The 27,756-nt window shown below is 37.5% G+C and overlaps 2 protein-coding genes and 2 pseudogenes across 2 annotated transcripts; all 4 read right to left on the bottom strand.

Annotated features, from left to right (window-relative positions):
* Positions 1-57: 57 nt before the first annotated feature.
* On the bottom strand, positions 58-3,425 carry LOC113003186 (annotated as a pseudogene).
* Positions 3,426-3,473: 48 nt separating this feature from the next.
* On the bottom strand, positions 3,474-3,824 carry LOC120356808 (fatty acid synthase-like). The gene has a single exon (XM_039454415.1). It carries the CDS (start codon positions 3,807-3,809, stop codon positions 3,474-3,476), a length of 336 nt encoding a protein of 111 aa, XP_039310349.1. The 5' UTR covers positions 3,810-3,824.
* A 15,340-nt stretch (positions 3,825-19,164) lies between these two features.
* LOC113006175 lies at positions 19,165-23,054 on the bottom strand (annotated as a pseudogene).
* A 795-nt stretch (positions 23,055-23,849) lies between these two features.
* On the bottom strand, positions 23,850-24,875 carry LOC120358850 (uncharacterized protein F54H12.2-like). Its single transcript, XM_039454431.1, has one exon. The coding sequence runs from the start codon at positions 24,873-24,875 to the stop codon at positions 23,850-23,852; it is 1,026 nt and encodes a 341-aa protein (XP_039310365.1).
* Positions 24,876-27,756: the final 2,881 nt, after the last annotated feature.

Raw genomic sequence — 27,756 nt, 5'->3', positions numbered from 1 at the left:
AGTAATATTACGAATAAATATGGTCAAAAAAAATTTGTGTAAAAAATTAAAAATCAAAATCTGGAGAGACAATTAAATTGTGTGTCGACGCGACGAGTGCTAGTCAAAAAGTAAGATCGCATAGAGAAAAAAATTTTACCGTAGTTAAAACATATTAAAATTTTATTTATGGCCGACTTTGATTGCTGGCTCACAATTCCCCATGGCTCACAACTCCCTAAACTCCCCTAAGTTAAACGTAATTTAATTTTAATCTTAGTTTAACTAATTCTTTACCTTTTTTCAATTCTTAGAATTAAAGAAAGATAAAGAGTAAGTTAAACTAATTGTGAGATTAAAGTTAATCTGTGTTAGTAGAAATAGGCATAAGTTCTGCAAAAATGCGGCACACAATTTCGAGAAACATATAAATTTTTCTAAATTTATCTAGAAAATTATTATAAAACTAATTGTTAGTTTTATCTTGAAAAAATGGCATATCATTCTGTCAAAAAGTGATAACCTTCGATCTCGAAATCATACATATTTAGGAGAAGATAATAGTGAGGACAATACGAAATTGTAGATTATGAATAATAAAGATAAATCTTTGGAGTCAAATGTCAGTTTTTTTTTTTGTTACGAACGCTTATACTTATAAGTTCAAAATTGTAAGACTTCATATCCCAAGCTAAAACAATTAAATTAAAAAACATTTGCTGGCATTTTTTTCTTATTAAAATATAAATATTAAACCCTGTTTCCCAAAACAGATTTTTTAAATTTTATGATTTGTTCAAAAGTTACAAATATTTGAACATATCACTACCACGCCCGCAATTTGGATTATATTATTTTTTTATATTTTTTAATTTGTAAGAATAAACTAGTCAAAATGTATAGTTTTACAATATAATGTATAGCTTTACAGTATAATATTTAGTTTTCATTATTTTTGTTATAAGCAAAGCTTATGCGCAATCTGTTGAAGATAATTCTCGCAGTTTTGTAACGGTTAAGGCACGGATCTCTTGCGCTGATAATACGATGTCATAATTCTCCTCAAGAGTCTGTTTTATCTCTGTGCCCATTAGCGAATCCATACCTAAGTCGGTTAAGGTAATATTGGGATTAATCGAAACAACATCTTTGATGCCTAAAACATTGACAATAGTTGCGACAAGATCGATCTTGTTGCCATCGTCGGGTTTATATTTTTCAGCTAACACTGAAGAAGCCAGTACTGGATGCGGTTGTTGAAGAAATATATCCATCGTTGCGAGACAACTCGATATACGTTGTGGTATAGTACCGAACACCTTGGCGTCGTTACCTCCCATCATTTCTGAAGAATTAAAAATGTATAAGAGAAATTGTGTATATATAAAATCAATAAATTTCAAACATTATATGCATTAAGTATCGTGTAATTATTATTTTATAAATTATATTTAGAAAGTACATAAAATAAAGCTTGAAATTTTACAAAACAAAGAAAAGCCAAACAAGAAAGATTTGGAAACGATTTATTTAAGAATTTCATTAATCCTCAGCTGACACTATATTGGATTCGATATTTTGCCACACATGGGTGTACGTCACATCTTCAATTGCATATAATATATTTCAATATCTAATGCATAGAATTTGAACAATTTTTTTCTTTAATCAAGAAGCCAGAAGATCAAGAAAAAGTCTAAATAGATGCAAAAATCGAAAAATTGAACATAATCAAAATATTTAGAAGAGCAGGAATGAACGATTTATGAATGCCAAGCATTTTTGTAAAGCAGTTTGGTTGTACGACACCCAGTGTATCAGATAAGGGTTAAAGCAGAGAAGATTCCTGTTTTCTCGAAACAGGTATCTTCCCTCATTTAAAAAAATTTTTATATATAATTATATTACCAAAAACAAAGCCAACGTTTCCGATGGCACCCCATTGAATAGCAAGACCAGGTAAACCATTAGCCTGTCTGTTTTCTATTATTCTCTCCATGGCTGAGTTTGAGAAACCATAGTTGGTTTGACCAATGTTACCGCGACTTCCTGATAAAGATGAAAACACCACAAAATAATCTAGCGACGGGCAGAACTTTCTTGATATCGCGTCTAAATTTCTTGTAATGTTGATTTTTGGTGAAATAACCGCTTTGAAATCGGCTTCTTTCAGGTTTTCGAATAGAGCATCACGTATTACGACTGCCAGATTAAATACATCACCTACCGGAGCCAACCGATTGCTTTCTTGGATCAAGCGTTGGGCACCTGATGATGTCATAACATCTTCTGTGAAATAATGATTTTTACGCCATTTTCGCGCCAGCGGCGCACACAATATGCCTGATAACCGGTGCGTATGCCTGACCGTGATACGAGAACGATGAATTTAGCACTACGGCTGATCATCCAGTCGGCCAGTTCTAGACCGAATCCGCCGAGACCGCCGACCAAGACGTATGATTTCTCCGGATTCATGTAAGTACGCGGAATCGCTGCTACTGTCTTTGGCATTGGTAGTATGAGCTTCTTAGGTTCCTCATCACGGATTTTCAGTAGCACTTTGCCGAAATGATTGCCCGTCGCCATGAATCTGAAACCCTGCTCGAGTTGTTGTTCTAAAAAGACAATGGATTGGAGCGGACGTACCGCGCCATTCTTGATACCTTCTGAAACAAGTTTTACTAGTTTCTTCTTTATCACTTTGTCCTTTTCTCCCACGTCTACTCCAAATAACGTATCCAACAATATACCATGGAAAGACATATTGTTCGAAAACATTGACATTCCTTTACGGGTGTTATTCGACAAATCATACTTGTCGACTTCAAGGAAACGGCCATAACACGCAAGGCACCGAATGCCAGCTTGTAATTTCTCCTTTGCCAATAAATTCATTACAACGTCGACTCCACGTCCTTGTGTCTCAATATGAATCAGCTGTTCGAAACTCGTATCTTCAAAATTGCCGATGTACCTGTCGTTCAATTGCGGGAAAACTTTCTTGAGATATTCTCTATTCTCCGGTGTATCGACAGTAGTGAAGACTATACAACCAGCATGCAACGCAATGGCAATCGCTGCTTCACCGATACCGCAGTTACCAGCATGGATTAATACGCTTTCGCCTGCTTTTAACCGACCCCGTATAAATAAAGCATAGTAACTAGTAGCGTAAGCAAAAGGTACTGTTGCCGCTTCTTCCAAAGTCCAACTGTCAGGTACATCCCAAAGAAAATCACAATCCGCTACTACTGTGGTCGCTAATCCTTTAGCTTTAACTATGCCCATCACGCGACGACCGTCAACGTCTCTCCCGGAGAATTCAAATCCCAATACGCACTCTTTCGTAGCTACATTCCGTGGCAAGACGTCTGGTCGTAGTTTGCCAGTCGCCAACGTAATATCTCTAACATTCGTATAATTGTAACTTTTTTTAGCTAAACGTTATCTAAATTTTAATGAATTATTTCTAAAGAATACTAAGTTGAAACTTATCTGACGTTTATTGGAGCATAGTATACGTAACAAAGTTTCTTATTAAGAAAATTGCGGTAGAAACTTAATGGGCTTTTAATCCATTTCAAGCTGCTGGGGTCACCTATTTTCAACGTATTGGCATATACATGATGCACCTGTAAACAGGATACATCCAAAGGTACGTGTCGATAACTGCCCCATTGTCCTCCTTTCAGCACATTGGCAGTCAATCCTTTGTTTAACTGTTTTGCGTAAAACTTCTCGGATAAGTCAAACTTGGGAGCATTCTTGTCCTGGATAAAAACGTAACGCGCATTTGTATTGCCTGTTTCGCGTTGTATGCAGGTCATAAGTCCGATTAAATCTGTGAATAAAAAAGTCAAGATTTTGATTCGATTACTTTGATTTTATTCTGAACCTTAGCATTAGGAGGCAGTTAAAAAAAAGATTTAAATTTTTGAAAGAATTTTTTATACACTACTCAAAAAAAAATAGGGAACACTTTCCAGACACCAAAAATTAGGCTATTTTCAAATGACTGTAACTCGGTGAAAAATCATCGTAGGTAAAAAATAAAAAAAGCATTTTGAAGCGTGAAGATCGAGCTTTAACGTTCTACTAGCAGATTTTCCAAATTCTTTTAACTTCCTTGTCTTACGTAGTAAAAAAGCACATCTTGTTTTGTTCATTAAAATTTTGTATCTTTGACACTTTGCAGATCGACCAACAAATTTTTTTCCAATAATTCAAGTAAAATTTCATAAACTACAACATTTTACCTACAAAATGCTTTTTTAAAAATTTCTCTACGATTTTTTTTTGACCGAGTTACGCAACTTTGAAGCTAAACCTGCATTTTTTACAAATGATATCCGTACTCCGTGAAAAAACATCGTAGACAAAAAATCAAAAAACCATTTTAAAGCTCGAAGTTTCAGCTTTAACATGCTATTAATGGTTTTCAAAAATTTTGTCAATTTCTTAGTACTGTGCCCCAAAAAAGATACACTGTTTTTTCCTTGAAATTACGTATTTTTAATAGCCTGTAGCTCAATAAAAAATTTTTTTTCGACAAATCTAATGCAAGTGCCATAAAGAATGACATTTTGTCTATAAAATGCTTTTTTTAAAATTTTTTCTACGATTTTTTTTTGACCGAGTTACAAGACTTCGAAGAAACACATTTTTTACAGTACATTTTTTTGAAAAATGACGTCTATCGCCAACATTAGCATTACCTAATGTGCACCACGTGGAGGTTGCCGGTCGGATTTTTGCACATCGTGTGTGTGTGTGTGTGTGTGTGTGTGTGTGTGTGTGTGTGTGTGTGTGTGTGTGTGTGTGTGTGCGTGCGTGCGTGCGTGCGTGCGTGCGTGCGTGCGCGCATGCGAGCGTGTGTGTGTGTGTGTGTGTGTGTGTGTGTGTGTGTGTGTGTATCACAGCAGAGATAAGGACTCCACAGTTCGTCACTTCTGCGGTATTTAATGACTCCAAACCCTCTCTGCTGTGTGTGTGTGTGTATGCGCGCGCGCGCATGAGTGTTCAATAGTGTGTATTTCCTCCTCTCTGATCAATTACTGCTTGCAAGGATTCTCGCATATTTATACATCTTGCAATACGATCTTGCGGAATGTTGTGCCAAATTTTCGTTAAAATTTCTCCCAATTCTTCTAAATTTTGCGGCTGTTCTTCGCGACGCCTTAATCGTCGTTCCATTTCATCCCTAATGTGCTTGATTGGATTTAAGTCCGGGCTATTGGCGAGATGATTTAACAGTCTAGTTGCGTGTCGTTCAAAAAAACGTCGCGTTATATTCGCAGTATGAGGTCGAGCGTTGTCCTGCATGAAAATAAAGTTCCGACAGGTTCAATTTAATTGCAAAACGTGTGGTCGTAGAATATCGTTAATATAACGAACACCCGTCATTGCCGGAGGTGGCAGGATCACTAGATCAGTTTGTTTTGTAAGTGATATACACCCTTCCCCCCCATCACGGAACCGCCGTTGTAAGATCGTACTGGCATAACGCAACGTCGATCATAGCGTTTATTTCGTCGACGCCAAGAACGACGATTAAGGCGTCGCAAAGAACAGCCGCAAAATTGAGAAGAATTGGGAGAAATTTTAACGAAAATTTGGCACAACATTCCGCAAGATCGTATTGCAAGATGTATAAATATGCGAGAACGCTTGCAAGCGTTGCAAGGAAATACACACTATTAAACACTCATGCGCGCGCGCGCATACACACACAGCAGAAAGGGTTTGGAGTCATTAAATGTCGCAGAAGTCACGAACTGTGGGGTCCTTACCTCTGCTGTGATACACACACGCACACGCACGCGCGCACGCACGCACGCACGCTCACGCGCGCGCGCGCACACACACACACACACACACACACACACACACACACACACACACACACACACACACACACACACACACACACGATGTGCAAAAATCCGACCGGCAACCTCCACGTGGTGCACATTGGGTAATGCTAATGTCGGCGGTAGACGTCATTTTTCAAAAAAATGTACTGTAAAAAATGTGTTTCTTCGAAGTCTTGTAACTCGGTCAAAAAAAATCGTAAAAAAAATTAAAGAAAAAGCATTTTATAGACAAAATGTCATTCTTTATGGCACTTGCATTGGATTTGTCGAGAAAAAATTTTTTATTGAGCTACAGGCTATTAAAAATATGTAATTTCAAGGAAAAAACAGTGTATCTTTTTTGGGGCATAGTACTAAGAAATTGAAAAAATATTGGAAAATTATTGATAACACGTTAAAGCTGAAACTTCGAGCTTTAAAATAGTTTTTTAATTTTTTGTCTACGATGATTTTTCACGGAGTACGGATATCATTTGTAAAAAATACAGGTTTAGCTTCAAAGTTGCGTAACTCGGTCAAAAAAAGTCGTAAAGAAATTAAAAAAAAAACATTTTGTAGGCAAAATGTTGTAGTTTATGAAGCTTTACTTGAATTATTCGAAAAAAATTTGTTGGTCGAGCTGCAAAGTGTCAAAAATACAAAATTTTAAGGAACAAAACAGGGTGTGCTTTTTTACTGCATAAGACAAGGAAGTTAAAAGAATTTTGAAAATCTGCTGATTGAGCCTTAAAGTTGGATCTTCAAGCTTCAAAATGCTTTTTTTATTTTTTATCTACGATGATTTTTCACCGAGTTGCAGTCATTTGAAAATAGCCTAATTTTTGGTGTCTGAAAAGTGTTCCCTATTTTTTTTTTGGGTAGTGTATCTGCAAGAAAACTAAAAAAAACTTTTTTATAATAAAAATTTTTGAAAATTTTAAATAAAAATGCTTGATTTTTGCTGCCAGCGTGACGTCAGAACTTGTCAGCACGGCGTGCTCGATTTGTGCTAGCAGTCTGCCGTCAAATTGTGTTGCGCATGTCATGTTTGAACTCTGCCGCCTATCTGGCGTCACGTGCTGGCAGCATGGCGTGCTCGTCTGGTGCTATCATTCCGCTGACATAAAATATCAACAGATTCTGTTAACAGAACGTAAGCTGAATTTGAGATCAGTTGAGTTCAATCTGTCAACACGTCGTGATCGAATCTGCCGATAGCCTGCCGACACAGTGCTAACATTTTGCTGACTGGGATATATGTATGCAACACAAAATTAAAGTTAAAATTGTTGAAAGTTTTACAAATACTTTTTGAATACGCAATTTATAAATTATAAAATATATACATCTAGTAAACACTGATTTTAATTTGAGTTACATTTTAGTTATTAATTATAAGTATCTTATATTTATTGCTTTGTATATTTTACTAATGTTTATTGTAATTTTGTTGTAAATAAGTCTTTCATAATGCATATACTTCATTTTTTATTAAAATAATACTCTTTTAGACTAATACTTTATATATTAGAATAATATCATGATATATAAAGGGTAAAATCAAATATATTTATGGTTAAAAAGTTTATTACAAGTAAATTTTACAGTATTGGGTTTTACAATGTTTACTTATACAATGTAATATTAAGTTTGAATATTATATTATAAAAAAACATTTTTGAGTTAATTTTTATAATTTTATAATTTATAAAACTTAGCATCTTCTTTATTTTTTTATTAATTTTTCTTTTTTTGTTATTAATTTGCGCATAAGCTTGCATGCAAAATAATATATGTATAGAATTCAATTATATAAGTTAATACTTGATCGCTGTGTTCTTTACAAAGAAATATCAAATTGGGTGTATATATTTCTTCTACAATTAAATTGAAAACATCTGCACGATGACATTATTTTGTAAACAAATTTTCTAAATGTTTTAAAAAGTAAAATAAATTTACATTTGGATGTCCTTTTTTTATATTATTTAATAAAGCTCTAATGAAACAATCCTGTTGTACAAGATTTATAAATGCATCTTTGCATGTATTGCAATTTATAAATTTTAGAAAATGTTTGGACAAATATCCTGTTACATAATAAAGTACACAATTTCGGATTTCAAGTCGATTATAATCATGATCCATAAATTGAAAACAGAAATCATTGTTTTTAACAGCATTATCTAGCTTCTCTTTCAATTTTTTTGTAGGTGCTTCCTTTTGAGCATCATTAAATAAATTTTTAATTTTGGATATTGTGACTGCAGTTTCACATTTTGTACCTAGAACTGTATAATTTTCAGATCAAGGTGATTTGATTACACTGTAAATACTCAATATTTTATAAATTTGGAGAAAAAATAGGTGTCCCAGGATGATTATTACATCCTACAGTATATCCCACTGTACCAAAGAATCTCTATAATGCGAGAAAAAACACATTCATGTTTTATATAAACCATAATGTAAGTCACTTAGCGTTCACGATGCTAAAAATAGATTTATTCTTTTTTAATCCAAGACTTAAAATAATATCTAGCATTGTAAACATGAGGTTGTATTAAAAAAAAAAAAAATGCAAGATGAGATGTATTTTTATACTTCATACTTCTTATACATAAAAATTTGAATTGATAATACTAAATATATAAAGGATGTAATGCAAATTATGTATCTCTTATATAAACAAACATAGAGAACTTAGAAATTTTTGTATATTTATTGGTTTCAGAAATAGATTCTGCATTTAAATAAAATATAAAAAAATTTAAGTCGATAAATATACAAAAATTTTAAATTTCAACTTTTGGCTATATTACCTAAATGTTATTTCATGATTTTACAACACGAAGTAAATGTTGTAAAAATATTAAGTAAAATATTAAGATATGAATATTAGTAGAATGTATAGGCCGGTTCGAACTCGCTGATCTCAGGAGGGTGCGGGGAAGGGGGGGAATATTTCGGGTCGCGCGGGGGGACCTAACCGGCGATAAGGTCCCGCGGGTTGACCAAACCGGGCGGAGGAGGGGGAGGGGGGGCTTAAAACGGGGTCACACGTGTAAACCTAACCGGTAGTTCTGCGTAATAAATGTTTATATAAACAGTGATAACGATTCGAGGACCATGTTCTTGGCCGATGTTTAAATAAATTTGACACCTTTGAAATGTGTCGCGTGGAGGCAACTGGCCATTTAATGTAAACATGGACCATGTACTTGTCACTCTGTTTACATAAACATAATAAATCACACCGCGAGGAGGTGGGTATGACAGTACTTTGAAATCGGAAATGGTTCTGCGTAATCAATGTTTATATAAACAGAGATAACGATTCGAGGACCATGTTCTTGACCGACACCTTTGAAATGTGTCGCGTGGAGGCAACTACTGACCATTTAATGTAAACATGGACCATGTACCTGTCACTCTGTTTACATAAACATAATAAATCACACCGCGAGGAGGTGTGTATGACTGTACTTTGAAATCGGAAATGTCTGTCATCACGAGGGGGATAAGTGATACGATGGCGAATATTTTGTGGGGTGTTCGCGGCTATTTCCGCGGGACCCGCCGCCGCCGCCGCCGCCACCGCCGCCACCGCCGCCGCCACCCAACGCTATCCTCTAATAATTTTTTGGTCAAGGTGGATGCAAGAGAGAGAGAGAGAGAAAAGCGCTGAACAGCTCTTTCAGCTGTGCTAATAACGCGTTGAATTATTATTTATATTTGTTTACGTGAGCTCTCTTTCATGCGCGGTTGTCGCCCAGTGGCATGTCTAATCGTGCAAGGTATCTTTCTTAGTAAAGAGAAGCGCCGATAATCCGGCTTCTAATGACACGTGTAAATAATATTTAGATTTGTTTACATGAGCTCTTTTTCGTGTGCGGTTGCCACCCAGTGGCATGTTTAATCGTGCAAGGTATCTTTCTTAGTAAAGATAAGCGCCGATAATCCGGCTGCTGCACGTTGAAACAATATTTAGATGATGCAAGAGGGAAGCGTTAATATTTCGATCGATTAAACAAAACTTATGTTTCGGTTATAAGCTTGGTGAATGTATTATACGGTCAGTCTCGATGTGGACACCGAATCAGTCGTAATAGTTACTCTCTAAAAAAATGGTTGATCATATTGAAGTTCACATTAAACGCAATCAAAATACATGCAAGTGCTCCGAGAAAGCGTGTGATACGTACTAAAAACTGAAAAAAATGGAAAATAGTGAGCGAGTGGAACGCGAACTGCTCGAGCAATGCTCGCAGATTACAAATTTAGCTGAATGTTTCGAGTGGTTGCAACGATGCGACGAGTACCTCGCGCAGCTCGAAGAACATTGTAGTGCCAAACGTCCTCGACTCGCCGTGGGAAAAAGACAATCACTTGTGTCAAGAATCGCGATACTCAAAGGTGAAAGTGCACTTTTGGGTATTGCCTTGAGCTCCTCCAGCGATGCAGTAGACTTAATCTCCTCAATCGTCGCAAATCTTCGTCCTTTCATAGGCCTTTTCAATTTTGGGAAGAGGAAAAAGTCGCAAGGGGCCAAGTCTGGTGAATACAGTGGCTGAGGCATGATGATAGTATTGTTTTTGGCCAAAAAAGTACTCACTAGTAAACCGGCCTGTCCTACCCTTGAGGACCCAGCTCTTCCCGTGCCAGGACGCGAGCCGTGAAAACGACACCGTCCCCAGACACAGGGATCACCAGCCCCTCCTTCTCTCGTGCCCGCCGCGCCAAGACGTTTTGGGCACTGCAACTGCCTTCTGGAGGAAGGCAGATGCCTTCCCGGTGACCTCTTAGACCCTCCATCTCTCCTCGCCCGAAGGCGACTCGAGGAAGAGGGCAGCCCCCTCATCACGTCAAGGTGGGTCACCATCGAGGGGGCTTTCTACAGTCCTGTTTGGAACCACAGGTTCTAAATTAGACCATCTTCTGATCCTAATCAAGCACTTCTATTTTTACCCACTGTTAGATAGAATTTTAATAGATTTTAATATATTTTTTTTAGTATTAAGTAAAATCAAGCAATTTGATAGTCAAAAATACAAATTAAGAAAAAAAATTAGTGACCGTTTATATAATTAGATGTTTCCTGATTATGTTATGATATAATTATTATATAATTAGAGTTGTAATTAAAATTCAATTATTCCGAGTGTATACTCATAATATTTTATTAATTCAACATTTTTAGGACCAAATTTGATCGACGGAATACTAGTGCTACGATCAGATTGCAATTATGATGTAAAAGTTCGATTTGAACATGAGTTTTTTCGAACTTAGAGACAAATTTTATAATAAACTCTAAAAGTGATCACAAAATGCTTGATATTTTCGAATTCTATTTTTTTAGTTATCTTAAGTCAATTACCTTTCAAAATTTTATTACCTTTTAAATAACGATTTATATGTATACAAAAATTTTTTTTTAATTTTTACACAATGGCTGAAAATACATATTTGCATCATACTATGAATGTTATGACAAAGAACAGTTGAAGTACTGTCATATATTCGGTGTGTTATGAAGACTTTACATTATAAATGGCACGCATATCTGCATAACCATATTTATTTAAATTAAAAAGGTTCTATTTGGAATACGGTCCGGTTTAGCCCACTATTCCTTATATATTATAGGCAGCCGCGGCAGGGGGCACGATAAGAAGGAAGAAGCAGCAATTGTTGTCTTACCTACCTCATTTTGCTGTCTGCCGCATCTGCCAATGGTTTGACGACAGACAGGCGGTCCCCGCGTGCGGTGGTTAAGGAAAGCATGTGCTCATTTGCCGATTATATTAATTTCTATCTCTGTAACTATTGCGAATTTTGAAAAATGGTGAAAGACATTTCTTCTTAGTTTTACTTGCTCTATCAATCCACGAGAGCACAAGTAAATATTTTCTGACATCCTGTATATGTGTATATAAAAATTTTTACCGGGTATTGTTTTCGTCTATAACAAAAGTTATTTTTTCTAGACAATAAAGTATGGGCGTACAGATTTATGGAGATTTATGGTGCTTATATATTTGACCCATTTATTGGACTCCCATCAGTCGATAGTTATTTTTTTTCAAGTGGATGTTTAATGACTTATTGGTATTTGAGAGATAAAACAAACAAAATACTGACTAAGCCAGTAAGATGCAGGGAAAAATTAACAGAATTTTTTATCCATATAATAAAAAGATTTCTTCGGTATGTTTTTTCATTATGTTGATTTACGTGTTATAAATTCTTATAGCAAAAAACGTCACTGTGATTTTATATAGATGTTGTTTTATAACAAATAATTATGTCACAATAATATTACAATGTCATAGTAACATATGAATGTCCACTTTATTACAAATGTGTTGTCGCTATAATATCATTACAATATAAAAATGTTACAGTAATGACAGGTTTGATTTTGTCGAATATGTGAACAAATTTACGGCAAATGTTGGGTAATTTTTGAAAAATATATAACTTTTTTAAAATCATAATAGAAAATTGATTCAAAAAGAACTTAAAGTTCAAGGATATATAATATATATTGTCACGTACTTTTCCGACGCCGGAGAGCAGCGGCGAAATACGCGATCAAACAAGGTAGCGGAGACGCTACACGAAGCGCGCAAGAGAGCGACGAGAATTCCGATAGCTATATTCCAACCAAATCGCGAAATTGGGCGCCAGACGCGATTACACCGGTCGCGTCGCCGGGTTCATTCCACGCTAAACGCCAATTCGTATCACGCGATAACTCGTCACCCAAAACGCGAAATCGTCACTCGCACGCGGCCAGCTAGCTCCTCTAACCGGTAGAGGGGCGGGGAAGCGGAGACAGGGACGAAGCGGCTCTCTTACTGGAGGAGACGGGTAGGCGAGAAATCAGCCGAGTCAGGCCGATACAACAGAGAAAGAACACATGTATGCAGTGAAAAATAGCGATGGCATACAATCAAATAAAAAAAAAACGGTTAGCGTAGTAAAGAAAAGCAACGAGATAAGGAGTTGACAACAGAAATTAGGAAGCCGGACGCGGGAACTATCTCGACTCAGACCATAATTACGCGACACGCGCCGATCACGACGACTGGTCCTGCGCGAGGCGCGACAACCAATCACGCGCGCTCTGACCGGCGCGGCGAGAACGCGAACGCAGAGCCTCCGCTAAGGCGAGCCACGCGATTCCACGACAAAAGTGAACATTAAAATCCGCGCCGGCGACAGCGCAATCGCCGGAACCACGCTACAAAATTAATACAACACGCACGCCGTAACAACGCACCGATAGCCCGAGCGGCCGTGCGATCACGACCGAGACACGACTCGCACACGTGCGCGAGGGCTTTGCGGCTTCCCGGGAAGCCGGTCGTCCGCGAACCTCCACGGCGGGACAGCTAAAACACACGCGGCAGCCGACAGCTGGATGCCTCGACGAGGTCTCGCGCTTGAGGTGGAGAGCCAGCCAAACACCAAGAAGCAAGGTGCGTTCAATCGCCTCGCGGCGGACGCACTCGCACACAAACCTAATGGCTCCACCTCAGAACGCGAGCCGGTCGACACCGACAGCTCGTGGCTTTACACGAAGGTTAGAGGGTTACCTCGACTTCCGCACGGTCCTCCTCCGGGTCCTCGGGTGTCCTCAACTCGCTCCGACGACGCTCGCCAAAGCCGGGCACTCCTTCTGATAGCGGACACGCCGATAGCCGACCGATAGCTCGCACTCGCTCGCTCTTTTCCGCACACGCACGCAGTCGAACGGGTCGCACGCAAAAGCCGAGAGGATCGCGTTCAATGCGCGATCGATGAGCGCTACCCCTCCTACAGGGTGCGCGATATCCTTGCGCCTAGCGGCGCGGCCTATCAGCGGCCGCCCTTATCTAACCGTGACGTCACGGCAGCGCAGTGTTGGGTCTCCGCAGGTGTCGTGCGGTCCCCGTCGGCATCCGACATCCTCGTTGTTCTCGTCGTCCCTGCGGACGACCGCAGCAGAATTTTCCCAGCGACGACTCTTCGCCGCTACATTCCTTAATGGACAGCCGGCATTCGACGGCCCTCGTCCTGGCCGTTCGTCCGCCCCAGCCTGTCCATCAGCTGTGCCATTCGCGAGCCTCCCTTGCGCTTAGCTGTCGCCACGTCTTATCTCCTCCTCTCCGTCGGCGTTTTCCGGTGCGCCGGCCCTGGACGATCGCTCTCTTCTTTCCCGGTCGCTGTCCGTCTCCCTCGCCGCTGCTGGTCCTTCGGCGGCGTTTGTCGAGGTGCCCGCGGTTACATAAAAGAAGCCGCGAATGATTAAATAAAATAACACGCAACGCAATCCCGCTGAAGATTTCGCTCTCTCGTTGAGTGCCCGGCCCGGTCGTTCGCGCCTCCTCGCGCTACGCTTAGGCGGAGGACGAAGTGGCGAGGCAGCTAAAACTGCCACGTCACAATATATATATATATATATATATATAAATGTTCCATTGATTTGGATTCATATTTTAATGTTAATTTTGCAACATAAGCAATGTTTATTTCTATGAATAGATAAAATTAACGGACGTTATGGAATTTTTAAGCTCCAGTTATGTGACTTTAATAAATTTTAACACAAATTTATTATCAAAAAGTAAAAATTACGTCTTCATATTTTTTTTTAAACTAGCTGCAACATTTCTATAATAACCAAATACTTTTATTAATAAAAAATTAAAAACTACATATATCGTGCAAATATATTGATAAAATAAAATATTATAAGAAATATAAAAATTACTTATTTCCAATTTTAGCACCTTTGTGTGCCAAGGAGTCAGTCGTGTACTGTGAATTTTTTACACTGACCTGTACTAGTGTACGAGGTGTGTTCAAAAAGTAACGGGAATTTTTTAATTTTGCGAGTTTGGAGAGTCCGACAGTCAAATTTTTTTTTTGTTTATGTTGGTATACATGCCCCTGAAGTATGCTGAAATGTTGAGCTGTATTCATTGTTTACTTTGTCTGTGGCAGCCGCTAAGGTTACACGTGTTTTTATGAGCTCGGCGATTTTCGTTTCTGAAAAAAAATGGATCAAAGAATTTGTATCAAATTTTGCGTAAAAAATAACATAAAGTGTAACAAAGTGTGTGAAATGTTAACATGGGTTTACGGATATGACGTCGAAACTAAGGCTCAATCGTCTCAGTGGAGACATTCTGGCTCGGCAAGACCGAAAAAGGCTCGACAAGTGCGGTCGAACGTGAAAGTTATGCTCACTGTGTTCTTCGATTTTAATGGCATAGTGCATCATGAATTCTTGCCACGAGGTCAAACGATCAATAAGGAGTACTACCTACAAGTTCAACGCCGTTTACGTGAAGCGATCCGAAAAAAACGCCCGAATTTATGGAAAAACAATTCATGGCTTTTGCACCACGATAATGCACCTGCTCACACTTCATTGCTTGTTCGTGAATTTTTGGCCAAAAACAATACTGTAATGATGCCCCAGCCTCCATATTCGCCAGACATGGCTCCGTGTGACTTTTTCCTATTTCCAAAAATAAAGAGAACCTTAAAGAGCCGTTGTTTTACAAGCATAGATGACATTAAAAGCGTATTGCTGAAAGAGCTAAAGGCTATCCCAAAGATCGAGTTTGAGAAGTGTTTCGGGGATTGGAAGAAGCGCTGGCATAAGTGCATAATATCTAATGGTGACTATTTTGAAGGCGACAACATTAATGTAGACGAATAAATAAATATTTTTTTCAAAAAACGAAAATTCCCGGTATTTTTTGAACACACCTCGTATGTACGCAACGTGGGAAATTTTGCTCGGACGCGAGTGACCGCATAACGCTGGTATAAAGGGTTAATATCATGAACAATTTTTTCTTGACATCAAATAAAATAATAATAAAAATTCTCTTTTTTTTAACTGTCTGGTGTAGCTTTGGAAAAGTTTTTTTCTACAATTTTTTTGAAATTTTCCAAGCGGTCACTCGTTCAAGTCATAGCTGCACCAAACGTTACTTGACTTCTGCGAACAGATTCCTAATGATTATCTATGAATACTTTGTGTTAATACATGTATATCACGGATAATTGAAGCATACTATTTATATAAACGTATATAAAATTATAGTATTTTAGTGATTTTTACAAATGCGAAATAGCCTCTGGAATAACTTTTTTGTTATTCGTTTAAATAAGAATACATCTAAAAGAAAGTCAATATGATACATTAATTAAATTAAATATATAAAATTTTTATTTTTTAATTTTAAATAATTATTTCAATTAATGTAAAATAAATATTCAATAAACATTTTTTATATTGTTATTTAAAAAATAATTGTTATGAAATAAATACTAAAATAATGATGAATTAATGTTAATAATAAATATTACTTTAAAACATTAGGTCAAATAATTAATTAATGTGAATTAATATTAAATAATTGTTAAATGTACATATTATGGGAGAATGGGATAAATCCAACCTAAATGCAGTTTTTGCTCTTTATAAGGCACAAATAAAGCTGGATCGTAAAACTGAAGGTACCATTGGAAAGATAATTTAATTTCCTTTACTTTCGCTTCAAACCATTTTGACGCATCTCTCATCTGTGTTGAACTATAACGGAAAATGTAAAAACGGTTTGTTTTACCGGTCCGATTTAGAAATACTGGTTCCAAATAGGACTACCTTCTGGCCCAAATCGGACACTCCCATTTTTATCAACACTTTTAAACAGAGTTTCAAAAGATTATAATGTATTTTGTTTTAGTATTGAATAAAAACTAGAAATTTGACAGTATAAAATAAAAGTTTTATTAAAAAGGAAAACAATTTTGTAACAATATATATGTATAGTTAGACGTCCCGGTCATATTATGATATTGTTATTAGAATTGAAGTAAATAAAATTCAATTATTCCCAGTTTGGTAACTCATAATATCTTATTAATCTAACATTTCAAGGACCAGATCAGATTTGATCGGTTGATCACCAATGCTACGATCAGGTTGCAATTCCTGTCTAAAGTCCAATTTGTACACGAATCTTTTTGAGCTTTGGAACAAATTTTACAATAAACAGCAAAAGTAATCACAAAACATTTGATATTTTTGAATTCTACACTCTTTAATTATCTTAAATCAATTACCTTTCAAAATTTTTACATTTTTTAAATAATAAATTTACAATCTTTTTTCTTTGAAAAATTTTTTACTTTGGCTTAATTTCTGTGTTTATTCTAATGAATGTTACAACAGAGAACTGTCAAAATGCTGTCACATGTTCGGTGTCTTATAAGGACTTTACATTATAAATAGCACGAAAATCTGCTTAACTGTATTAATGTGAATTAAAATGTCCTATTTGGAACATGATTTAGTCTACTCTCTTTTACATTATATACAATATATAATATAAAATGTATAAAATGTATTTTTTTCTAAATTTTTATCTTAAATTAAGAATTAATGTGAAATATATATGTATTTAATATAAAACTAATATTATTTTTACAATAAAGTCATACAATGTTCTTAAATTAAAAATTTATTAAATTAAAAGACGAATTTGTTTGTAACTTAAGACTTTTGAGACACAAAATAATATTTATACGTCTTTAAAAACAGAAACGAAAACGATAGGTGCACATTTTGGATGGACAGATAGAATACGATGGAATATGATAAGATTATTTACTCTTTCTTATTCAGAAAAGGTTTACATTGAAAAAATAAATATTTATAGATAGAAAACGATAGGGGTACATTTTGGACGGACAGATAGAATACGATAAACATATGATAGGATCGCTTACTCTTTTTTATTCAGAACAAGATTATATTGAAAAAAATAAGAAAGTTTGTATAGAAAACGATAGGTATATTGGACGAGCAGATAGAACTTGATAGAATAATATACAATTTTTCATTCAATTAGTGACTATATTAAAAACAAAAGAAATTTTGGATAGCATTGCATAAAATTTTGTTTAAACATTTATTATAAGATACGCAATCTCATTCGTAAAATTCTCATAAAATATGATATATAATTATTCGTAATAATCTTACAGTTTTTTATTTGTTTCGTATGTGAGATATTTTAGTGACGTTACATTATATTTTTATCGTTAATATATTAATTCATCTACGAAAATGAACAATCAGAAACACGATAAAAATGTAAAAGAATATTTTTTACTATAAGCGCTTTTTGATTCTTTAATTTAAGATAGCATTGCATAGAGCATTGCTATTACATTGAATTTCTACCGTTGAAACATTAAGCCACTTATGAAAATCAGGAATCAGAAACACGATTAAAAAGGAAAAGAAATTTTTCTTTCGTTTTCTATCTGACATTTTAAGCAAGGTAAGTATATCTCGAAAACTAGACGAGAGCGCCAATTAGTTTATAAGGAAAAGTTGTTCAGTACCCTTGCCTCTATAACATATGTCAAGGTCAACATGATTGAAGCTGGATCCCCTATAGTGCACAATTACCCGAGACTTGAATGTTAGTATCGCCGACGTTCAGTTCCACTCTACTGTATGCCTTTAAAATCTTGATGATTTGTGTCAATGAATAACAGATAAAATTAGAGCAATACCTAATAAAATTTATAAGAATGTAGTCTTAAATTTCTTTAGCGTCGTCGGTACTAACTTTCAAACCTCATAATTGGTAAAGTTTTACAAAAAAATAAACTTTGTTATAGTGTTTCGAAAAGCTCTTTACATCAGCTATTAGATTCTCGAATAAAAAATAAGGTATTCCATTAAAAAAAGTTTATTTGATCTTGACCTGATCTTGGCGATATCCCCCCCCCCCCCCCGGGGTCAAATCGGTATCATCAACAAATCATTTTATGTCTTACAACTTTTATCTGGAGAACTTTTGTAAAACTTATATTTTTCGAGATTTTTCAGGATTTTCATACTTTTTCTTCACCCTGTATATGTTTAATAAATTATATCTCGAAAGTTCTAATTTCCAGATAGGTTTAAACATCGATTATTTTTGGAACAAAAAACTCCTGAACGAAACCTGCATAATACAAACATACTTTTATAAATAGATTTAAACACACAAATAATACTAATACAAATAATATCAATACACCCATGCCATTAAACGTATGTATTTTTTATAGACTGTTGTAAAACTTTATTATATAACGTATGTGTATCTAAGACGGCATATACATATGTACATATAAAATTTTAATTAAAACAGATTTTTAATTTTTTAAAGAAAAATCTGAAATAGCTCTTTTTAAAATTTTATAAAAATCTTAGGATATCAAGATTGCGAATATAAAGTTTAAAGTATCAATACATAACAAATAATATTTAACAAATAATATTTATTTTATTTACATTACAGTTTACGCGTTTACAGTTTGTTTTCATTGTAATTATTGCGCTCGATGGCGAAAATGATACCTAAAGCTTTACAAATATTTCAAAAGCAGCTAAGTCTCTTTTCTCTCAAAATTATATTGGATTAACTCATTTTTGCAAATGAGCACTTTATTTGTATGTTAGTAAGTACAATTAATGCAATTGTTGCCATATCGGCGACGATTGTCCATCAGTCACATCTTGAATGGGCGCCGCCAGTTCCGCGAGTGTTCTTTCGAGGTAACTATGGTCGGGATAACCGTGGCCGGACGTAGACGGTCCGAGCTCGGTCTTGTGGTGGATCTCCTTCCACGTGACGACGTCCTCGCGACCGGTGGTGACCGATCGACCAATCGTGAAGATCAGCCTACGCTCGAACGCAATCTGCAGTAGTCTCAATACACGGCGACCGAGATTGTTGTCCGGCAGGTAGCACACCCGGGGAAAGCCCACAGCGTAAAACGCCTGACCCGGATTCGGATGTTCGTTACCCTGAATTCCGGATGAAATGCTGAAAAAAATAAAATTAAAATGAATACCGATTTTCAATTGTTTTCTGCGGATATATTTATATTTTTCAACTTATTATTCAATTGATTTCAAACTAGTTTTATTTAAAATTAAATTAGTTTACTCTAAATATGAAAATTCTTTCCAAATAAAAATTATTTTAAAAAACCGTTTATATGTGAACTTTTTTTTAGAAATAGTGAGATTTATATAGGAAGACTTAAAGAACTTATAATTAGAGACGTATAAAAATTACAATTAAAAAACGTAAAAGAATTTTATAGTCTTTCTGATTTATTTAAATAATTTTCGTGATAAGTGCAAGTTTTTCTCTTTCAAATATTTACTCATAAGTGATTTGTATGGTATTGGTGTTCGGGAAGCCCGGTAATGACCGCGATATCCGCGTCCAGTTCATCATGCCCGGCGGTTGATTGCTCCTCTTCTCGCCGCAGATCATACGACAAACTGGGCACTGTATGTACATCGGCGGCTGACCATTGCATTCAAGCATGCCAAGAGCAGTCTGTGCCTGCAACGCGTTAATTCAACCGTCAATGGTTCAGGAGCACCCAAGCATACTGGACACGAATCGGAGCCGTCGCTCTCCACCACCTTCACATATTGGGATATCACGTCGGACGTGGCGTCCATTCCTACAAGATTAATTAACATTATCTAATTATATTGATCATTCTGCGAACGTTCAACACTTTAACGTTGACAAAATCTTGAAATTAAAATATATTAACGCATACAAATATGAAAATAGCTCAAATTTAGATTTATAAATAAATAAGTTATTTTATTATATTTGAAAAATGTATAATTTATAGACGATTGAGTAGCTAAAATGAGTAGGGCCACTGCACCAGTCGCTGTACAATCACCAATACATGACTGTTTAAAAAAAGTAACTATTAAAATAATGAGACTTTAAAATAATGAATGAAACCTATTTGATATTTTTAGACTTAATTTTTGATTTGAGTAAAATTAAAGAGATTTGATTAAAGTATTTTTTATTTGTAATAATATTTAAAATGTAATTATGTTGATTTTATTTGTTCGTTGACTAATGCTTACTAAATGTATTTTTGTAAGTACATACTGAGAATGGAATCTTTGAATCCCGCGTTGTCGCTTTCCATGCTACTGTTCAGTAAATCGATTGGATACTTGGGATTCAAATACGTGGAGACGATGTCTACTCTCGGCCTGCGATCGCTCTTAGTACTGCTGGAATCGACGTCGAGCACCATGTCGCAAGTCTTCCACTTCTGACTGGACACATTCGTTGTCGCGAGATTATTCTTAATGCCATGTTTGCTGCTGAATATGTTGAATATTCAAACCTTGACAGAAAAGCAGAAAGCAGAAGAGCAAAGGCCAATCCGAGTTTGCGCTGCAAACAGTATACATTTTTTTCAACATGGTAAGGGACTTTGCAAAAAGCCGAAAATACATAAGACGTAAATTAATGTTATATTTATGACGGAGTTATATTTATGTGAAATTATTTATACTATATTAAATTAACCATTCGTTTACTCGTTTATTTGGCTTTTGTTACAAATTGTTAATAAAGCTTAATTTTTGATGATATTGAATAATAATATAATACATTTTGCAAAGATTAAATAAATTTTGTTTCACAATAACGCCTTTGCTGCCTTCGACGACTGCTCCTTTCTCTTATTCGGTTAGTCGGATTGAAAATGCCCCTTCGTCTTGCATGAGAAGTATATCACCTCCTTTGACCGGTATTCCTTAACCGTGTAGCCCTTTCTTCTACAACCCTTGCACTTCTCCTTCATCTTTTAAACCGCTTTTTTCCCACTTCTCTGCTCGAGGCTGTATTACATACTTTTGAACATTGAAATATTTTCCCAATGATGATATACTTATCTCCTTATACGCATTAAATGTATTGTTAAATTTATATAAAAATAAATGTGAAAAATACTAATCTATATCTGATTGTAGTACTAAATTTTGTATTCATGTTTTCCATACTACTGTGCGACATAAGTACTTTAAACTTTCCAATAATGCAACGAAACCAAGTATTTTTGCGCATTGAAGCACTCAGTACAATCTGCAACACACAAATACGATCGATTAATTTTTTGTACAGCTTATGTCCTTCGTGAAAATTTTCCTCAAAACTTTTTTACAAATTAGAACACTTTCCGGAAATGCTGAAAAAAATATACACAGTTTCTCAAAATTGTTAGTAGTATATGGTTAGCCATGGGGCGTCAAAACAAATGACGTCACAGGAGCGAAGGGGGGAAAACTGGATCAGTCTTATCAGTGAAGTGGTGGGGGTTGGGGGATGCGCTAGCAGTAAAAGGGCCAAGTGGAGGGTGGGCCAGACGAAATTTGTAGCGGGGCGGGGAGGACCTGACGATATCAGGACCGGGGACGAGGAAGACCTGACGATATCAGGAGCGTTTTTATTGGGAAGTAAAGGGGATGGCTCCGGGAGGAATTAGAGTGTGCTTATTGGTTTCCCCCACGGCTGCCCCAGGAGCGGATTGGTTAAAAAACAGGTATTTTGGGAAAAATTTAGCAGCAAAGTGGGAAACGGGTAAAAGAGGCCTGAGAAGTCGAAAGGCCTTATCTGGAAATTACGATAGAAAGGACGGAAACGCCTTTTACGATATACATATGCTTTCAAAGGAATGGTTACTACGTACAGGAGATAGAGTCTTGGCATTAGGCAGGTCGTGTGAAAAAATAATTCAGTTTTAAAAGTTACAAAAGAGTATTTATTGAAACATTCAACTTTTTTTCATACATCTACGAGTATATTCTTACATTTTTAAGTTACATGATTGAATAGGGTAGCATACAGATGATTTCACGCATTTCATTACGCATTTTCTTTTATTATAAAGAAAAAATTTGTGAAATAATTCTGCGATTAGTCGGTCGTTGTATGTGTGTTCGACAGAAAATAAATTGAGAAATTGATTAAGATTATAGCCGGTACACGTGAAATATAAAAAAACACAGCAGTATTGCCCGCAAGTTTGGATAAGCGCTCCTTGTAACTGTGTGGTGTTCCATTGATGCGTGATAGAGTTTCGTCGCAATCGCAGGAGAAATCTAGAATCCGAGGGAGGTAATCCGTAGCTATCGAAATATGTTCCATTTCCAAGTTTGTCGATGTAAAAGGCGACCCAATGTTGGCCAGGTTGACTGTGATCGTCTGTGTTGGCAACGATGGCGGTCGACGTCGTCCACACCTTCGGTAGCTTGTTGGCTGGATAGACTCCCGTGTATTCTGCGTTCAATTGGCGCAGCGCATGTAACATTTCGAGTGAATTCATACGACGGCAGTGGGATTATTTTCTCGTCTTCGGCTATAGCCGACGCTGTTTTGTATGTTATTTCTTCTTCTTCGCTGTCGTTTTCGTCGGAAGGAAGACTGCTGCGGCTCGAGCTACTACTATTTTGCTCGATTAACCAACGTTTCAATTTGTAAGCATTGCGCAACGCGCAGTGAAAATTTGCTTTTACGCGAAATCCATGATACGTTCATCGATGACCACTCTCCTCGACATCGGGTAAATTTTTGAAGGCTGGAGAAATACCTTCCAGATTATATACGTTTCTGGATAGCAGATTGCGTAGGTAACGCGCCTTTTCATGTCCCCTGCTATAGATGTAACATACTTGTCGAGTAATTTCTCGTAGATGTTGCTTGAAATATTTGAGATTAACTTCGCCGTCGAACCACTCGATGCCGTGATAATTGCGCGTAAGCCAGTTGTTTTCACGTCTCGAATTTACAGGCAACTCGTCAAACGGGCAAGGTCGTATTATAATACATTGTCCAATGATTGGAGTGTTAACAGCGACAACCGCGATTTCTTTCGGAATAAATTGTTCCTCATCGTCGCGAAAACCTTGAATGTCGATGACTATGTCCATAGTTTTATACTTTACGCAAGCTTTCTTAATCAAACCGGCTACGTCCGAGTCTCGTTCCAAACTGAATTCTCTTTTAGGCATACGGTAGTTTAACGATGATGGTGACGATAAAGATGATGGGGGTGAACATTTTACAGACAATGTTCTTGTTGTTGATCCATCTGCGTTATAAGAGACTATCCAGAAAAATCGACTATGACTTGCCGAGATGAATCGATTTCTAGAACATTATCGAACTCGGCATACACGATGCAATTAACGGTCGCGGTAAGTGCCTTTTCAAATCTCACTTCTAGTCGTAAGCTTCCATGTTTCACGAGATTCCAATGCCCAGCACAATTAGCCGATAGATCGGGTGTAAGATCAAAAGCGAAGAGGCAATATCCGTTAGAGTAATCGTCTCTGCTTATAGAATTTCCCTCGTTCAAAAAATGTATGCCTGTTCCGGAAAAGAGGGTGTGATACGCTTCGATGTAGAGCGGTTCGTCTTTCTTAAAGCTCTGCTGTAACGGTCTACTTGGAATCAGCATTCCGTCAGCGTAGAGCGAAAGGAAATTTATGCCGTAATTCTTAAAGTTAAACGGGTTTAATTTTCTGTCGCCGTTAAACGCTTTGTTATCAACAAAGCCAACTATTATTCGTTTCGGTAGCTGTCCAAGTATTACATTGTCTAACGATTCTCCCACGAGACCAGAATGTATCGTGAACGTTTTAACTTCGACTCTCGTAAGGGGATACTTGGCAGTGGTTTTACTCAGCATTCTCGCATGCGCTAGTAATACTTTGGGAGTTATTTTTGCTCTTCTTACAAGTAGGCTAGCGTCTAGAATGCGGATTTTCGAATTTGTTTCCATTAGACAAAACGAATCTTTGGAACGTACGAGTCTCATTCTAACTTCCACCCCGTTAATTAAGAATTTGTCTTGATAAAAAACGTCGCAGTGAAGATGTCCTATGAGATCCAACGCACGTCCTCCTTGAATGTAACGAGCGCGTCTCACGAGAGCCTGATTTGTTGGCGAATCTACCGGCTCGTCCATGAAACTGGGAGTATCCGTGTCCCACAGACAAGAGGTGAGATGGGAAGTTTTTGCGGGTGAAGCATAATTTAATAACGCCTCGATGTATGCGCGGTAAGCGTAAGCGTTGTTTGGAGGTGACACGAGTTTTTGATTGAAATACACGTCGATTTGATTGAACATGGAATGCAGCAGTTGATTTACAGGGCCTACTTTGGGCGCCGCGGCGGCGTTCGCGCGCTCGCGTGAGCGTACCCCACGTCGGTACGTTAGTCAACCGCGGCCAACAACGAGCTGATCCGTGCCGCGGTGCGGGGTGCATACAGGCTTATACCGCTCACTTAGCGCTTAGGTCGGCATCGTTTGAGTGACAATGAGTTGATAGACGATGCCGCAGGGGAGGAGGAAAATAATTCACGAAAAAGAAACAAGGGAAAAAGTACACGGGAAACAGAACAGGATTCGGATTGGAAATGTATAATAAAATTTTTTATGAAAAAATAATTAAAACATTTTTTTATTTTAGCACGTTTTTGTCCTAATTATATATTGTAAAAATATTTACATTTTATATTTTACAATGCTAAAACTAATGAATGACTTATGATTAATACGCTTTTATAGAATTTTTACAATGATACTTATGCGCTGCGGACGGAAAAATTGACGACTCGAAACTTAAATTTAAGCGAGAACAAAGCCTGAGTAAGAAAAGATGATTATTCGACAAAACCGTATGGAAGCGAATAACGATTATTAATAAATCTGCGCTTTACCAATACCGCCGAACATGTTTTCCTCTCTTCTCTTGTTACAATTTCGTGAAAAGCATTGCGACGAATTGCATTAAAGCGCAAATTTATCACGGGTTTCCTTCCACGGTTTTCTTCATCTTCTCCTTCCTTTTGCCTTTCTCTTTCTAATATTAAATTTCTTATACTATGGAAATTTACAAATCTAGAATTATTATAATTTAAAGTTATTCCTTTCACTTTACAAGTTTCACGAGTGATTCCATCCGCTGTACGAACCACATACGCATAAAATTTTGGGCCTCCCGACACAAACGACTCGATGTAGCTACCGTTGCCGTAGCTTTCGAGTTCGTCCGTCATGTCGCCCAGAAAATTCCCAGTACGTGGTTCGTACTCGTTTGGATCACCACTACTCAAATATATAACAGAATCGGTATCGCAATATAATACACGTCTATTTAACTTTTCTAAATAATCATACAATTTTAACCTAGCTTGTGCCGTCGTGTATGCCGCGATCACGACGTTGGTAATCGGAAAAGCTACGATTGCCTCTTCTCGCAGTCGCCACGAGACATACAATACCTCGTCGTTGACTGGTAATATGTCAGTTATTTCGTGCTCAGAGCTAGTGAGCAGAGTTGCGAAACGCTGAGGCGATTCTACGATCTCGGTACTTGGAAGATTCGATCGTTGGCCGAATTTTCCCCAGAAGGAATTTAAACAGAGCTTTGCGACCGAGCGCAAGCCAGGATTACGAGAGATGTTGTTTCTATCGAGTGTATTACCTTCGATTTCCTCATATTCACGAAAGTATCGTGCTTTACTCTCGTCATCTGCACATTCGCTCGGCCATCCACTAGCTTCCTGCTTTAATTGCAAAAAGGAATTTATATATCCGGTGAACAATCCACCCTGCCGCGTATCGCGATCGTAGCGAGCAACTTTGTATTGCCAAATTTCATTTACTTGCCTCACAAGATAACCTTTCTCGATGGCTTTACGTAATTCGCATGATACCCAAGTACCCTCGAATTCACGTTCGTCAGGATGTTCGTGAGTGCACGCGGACTGAGAGAACATTTCGCAGCAACTCCGGCACAACGCAAACAGCAATTTTCCGTGCACACGATACGGGAGTACCGGGTGAAAGAGATTGCGCGGTGGGAGTACTCGACAACGTACGAGACCTTCGATCGGGTCGAAATTATATCCTGGTCCGTCGCCGATTAACGACGAGCATTCCGCTCCGATATAGATTACAGGGTGGCCGATCGGAAAAACGCCCGTCTTTAATACGTGTTGCGGTCGGGATATTCGGATTACAAGAAAGAAAATGTCCCTCGAGTTTACAACGAAAATGAATGACTTTATTACTATCAAGCAGAGTTCAAACAGTATTACAAAAGTCGCGGAGATAACTCTTTACAATCACACGCGGTCTCAGTCTTGGGCGGGGGAGAGCCGTACTCGTTCTGTCTCCTCGACTCGCGGTAGTCACCAACCGGTGAAGTAGGGTGCGTGCGCATACAACGCCCATGCTCTTGGGCGCGTATTCAACAATACGTAAGGATACAGAGAACACACGTAACGTATTTTCTCCGCGTACCCCGCTATTTCGAGTCGAGTTACAATATTTTCCGTGCGGCCACCAAAAAACGCGTCACGCGGATCGAGAGGCGCAGATTTTAGTATAGGGTGATGTTCGAGAAAATTACGCATCTCGTTATTTGCCCTCATTTCTCGGTCGAAAGCGCACTCCCATTTTTCAATCACCTGATATCCTTGCCGGCGAAAACGCCATGTCGTTGCGATAGTTTGTTCGTAACGCGTTTCTGTCGTATCGTCGCGGTTAGCAGTTGAAAGTTTTCTGTCACGATTCACTTGGAAGCAAGTAAGGCATCCGTGCCAGAAGCACCCGTGAAATTGGAGAAACGAAACGCTGAGTTTCAGTCCCCAATTTTGTCTCGTAATATCCGTCTACGTGGCTACCGCCGATTAAACGCTCGCGACCTCGCCCGGCATGGTTTATGGGATGACCGAGCTCACGCTCCTTCCACACTAACCATTGTAAAGCTTTGCGCGATTGTCTATCGGCGTTTCTGTATCCGCCCGGAGGGATGACTCCTATTTCCCCCTCGCGAAGAAAGTTTTTTCGATGAAACTTTCATACACGTGGAAGCGATAGTCGTGCATTCTTCGAAAGGACACACACCGCCGCGCTCTAAAAATATTTTTTGGAAAGCTACACAAGCACGTGGTAAAATATCTACGTCATTTCGACAATAACGTACGATCTCGCGCTGGAA

Source organism: Solenopsis invicta, chromosome 10, assembly GCF_016802725.1.
Source record: "Solenopsis invicta isolate M01_SB chromosome 10, UNIL_Sinv_3.0, whole genome shotgun sequence".
In the NCBI taxonomy this organism is placed as follows: Eukaryota; Metazoa; Arthropoda; class Insecta; order Hymenoptera; family Formicidae; genus Solenopsis; species Solenopsis invicta.
Note: the sequence above shows the minus strand (reverse complement) of the source record. Positions and strands in the feature narration are given on the sequence as shown.

Bases quoted from the DNA above. Each gene is read 5' to 3' on its own strand.
- LOC120356808 (XM_039454415.1), bottom strand. From the start codon at position 3,809: ATGACCTGCATACAACGCGAAACAGGCAATACAAATGCGCGTTACGTT.
- LOC120358850 (XM_039454431.1), bottom strand. From the start codon at position 24,875: ATGTTCAATCAAATCGACGTGTATTTCAATCAAAAACTCGTGTCACCT.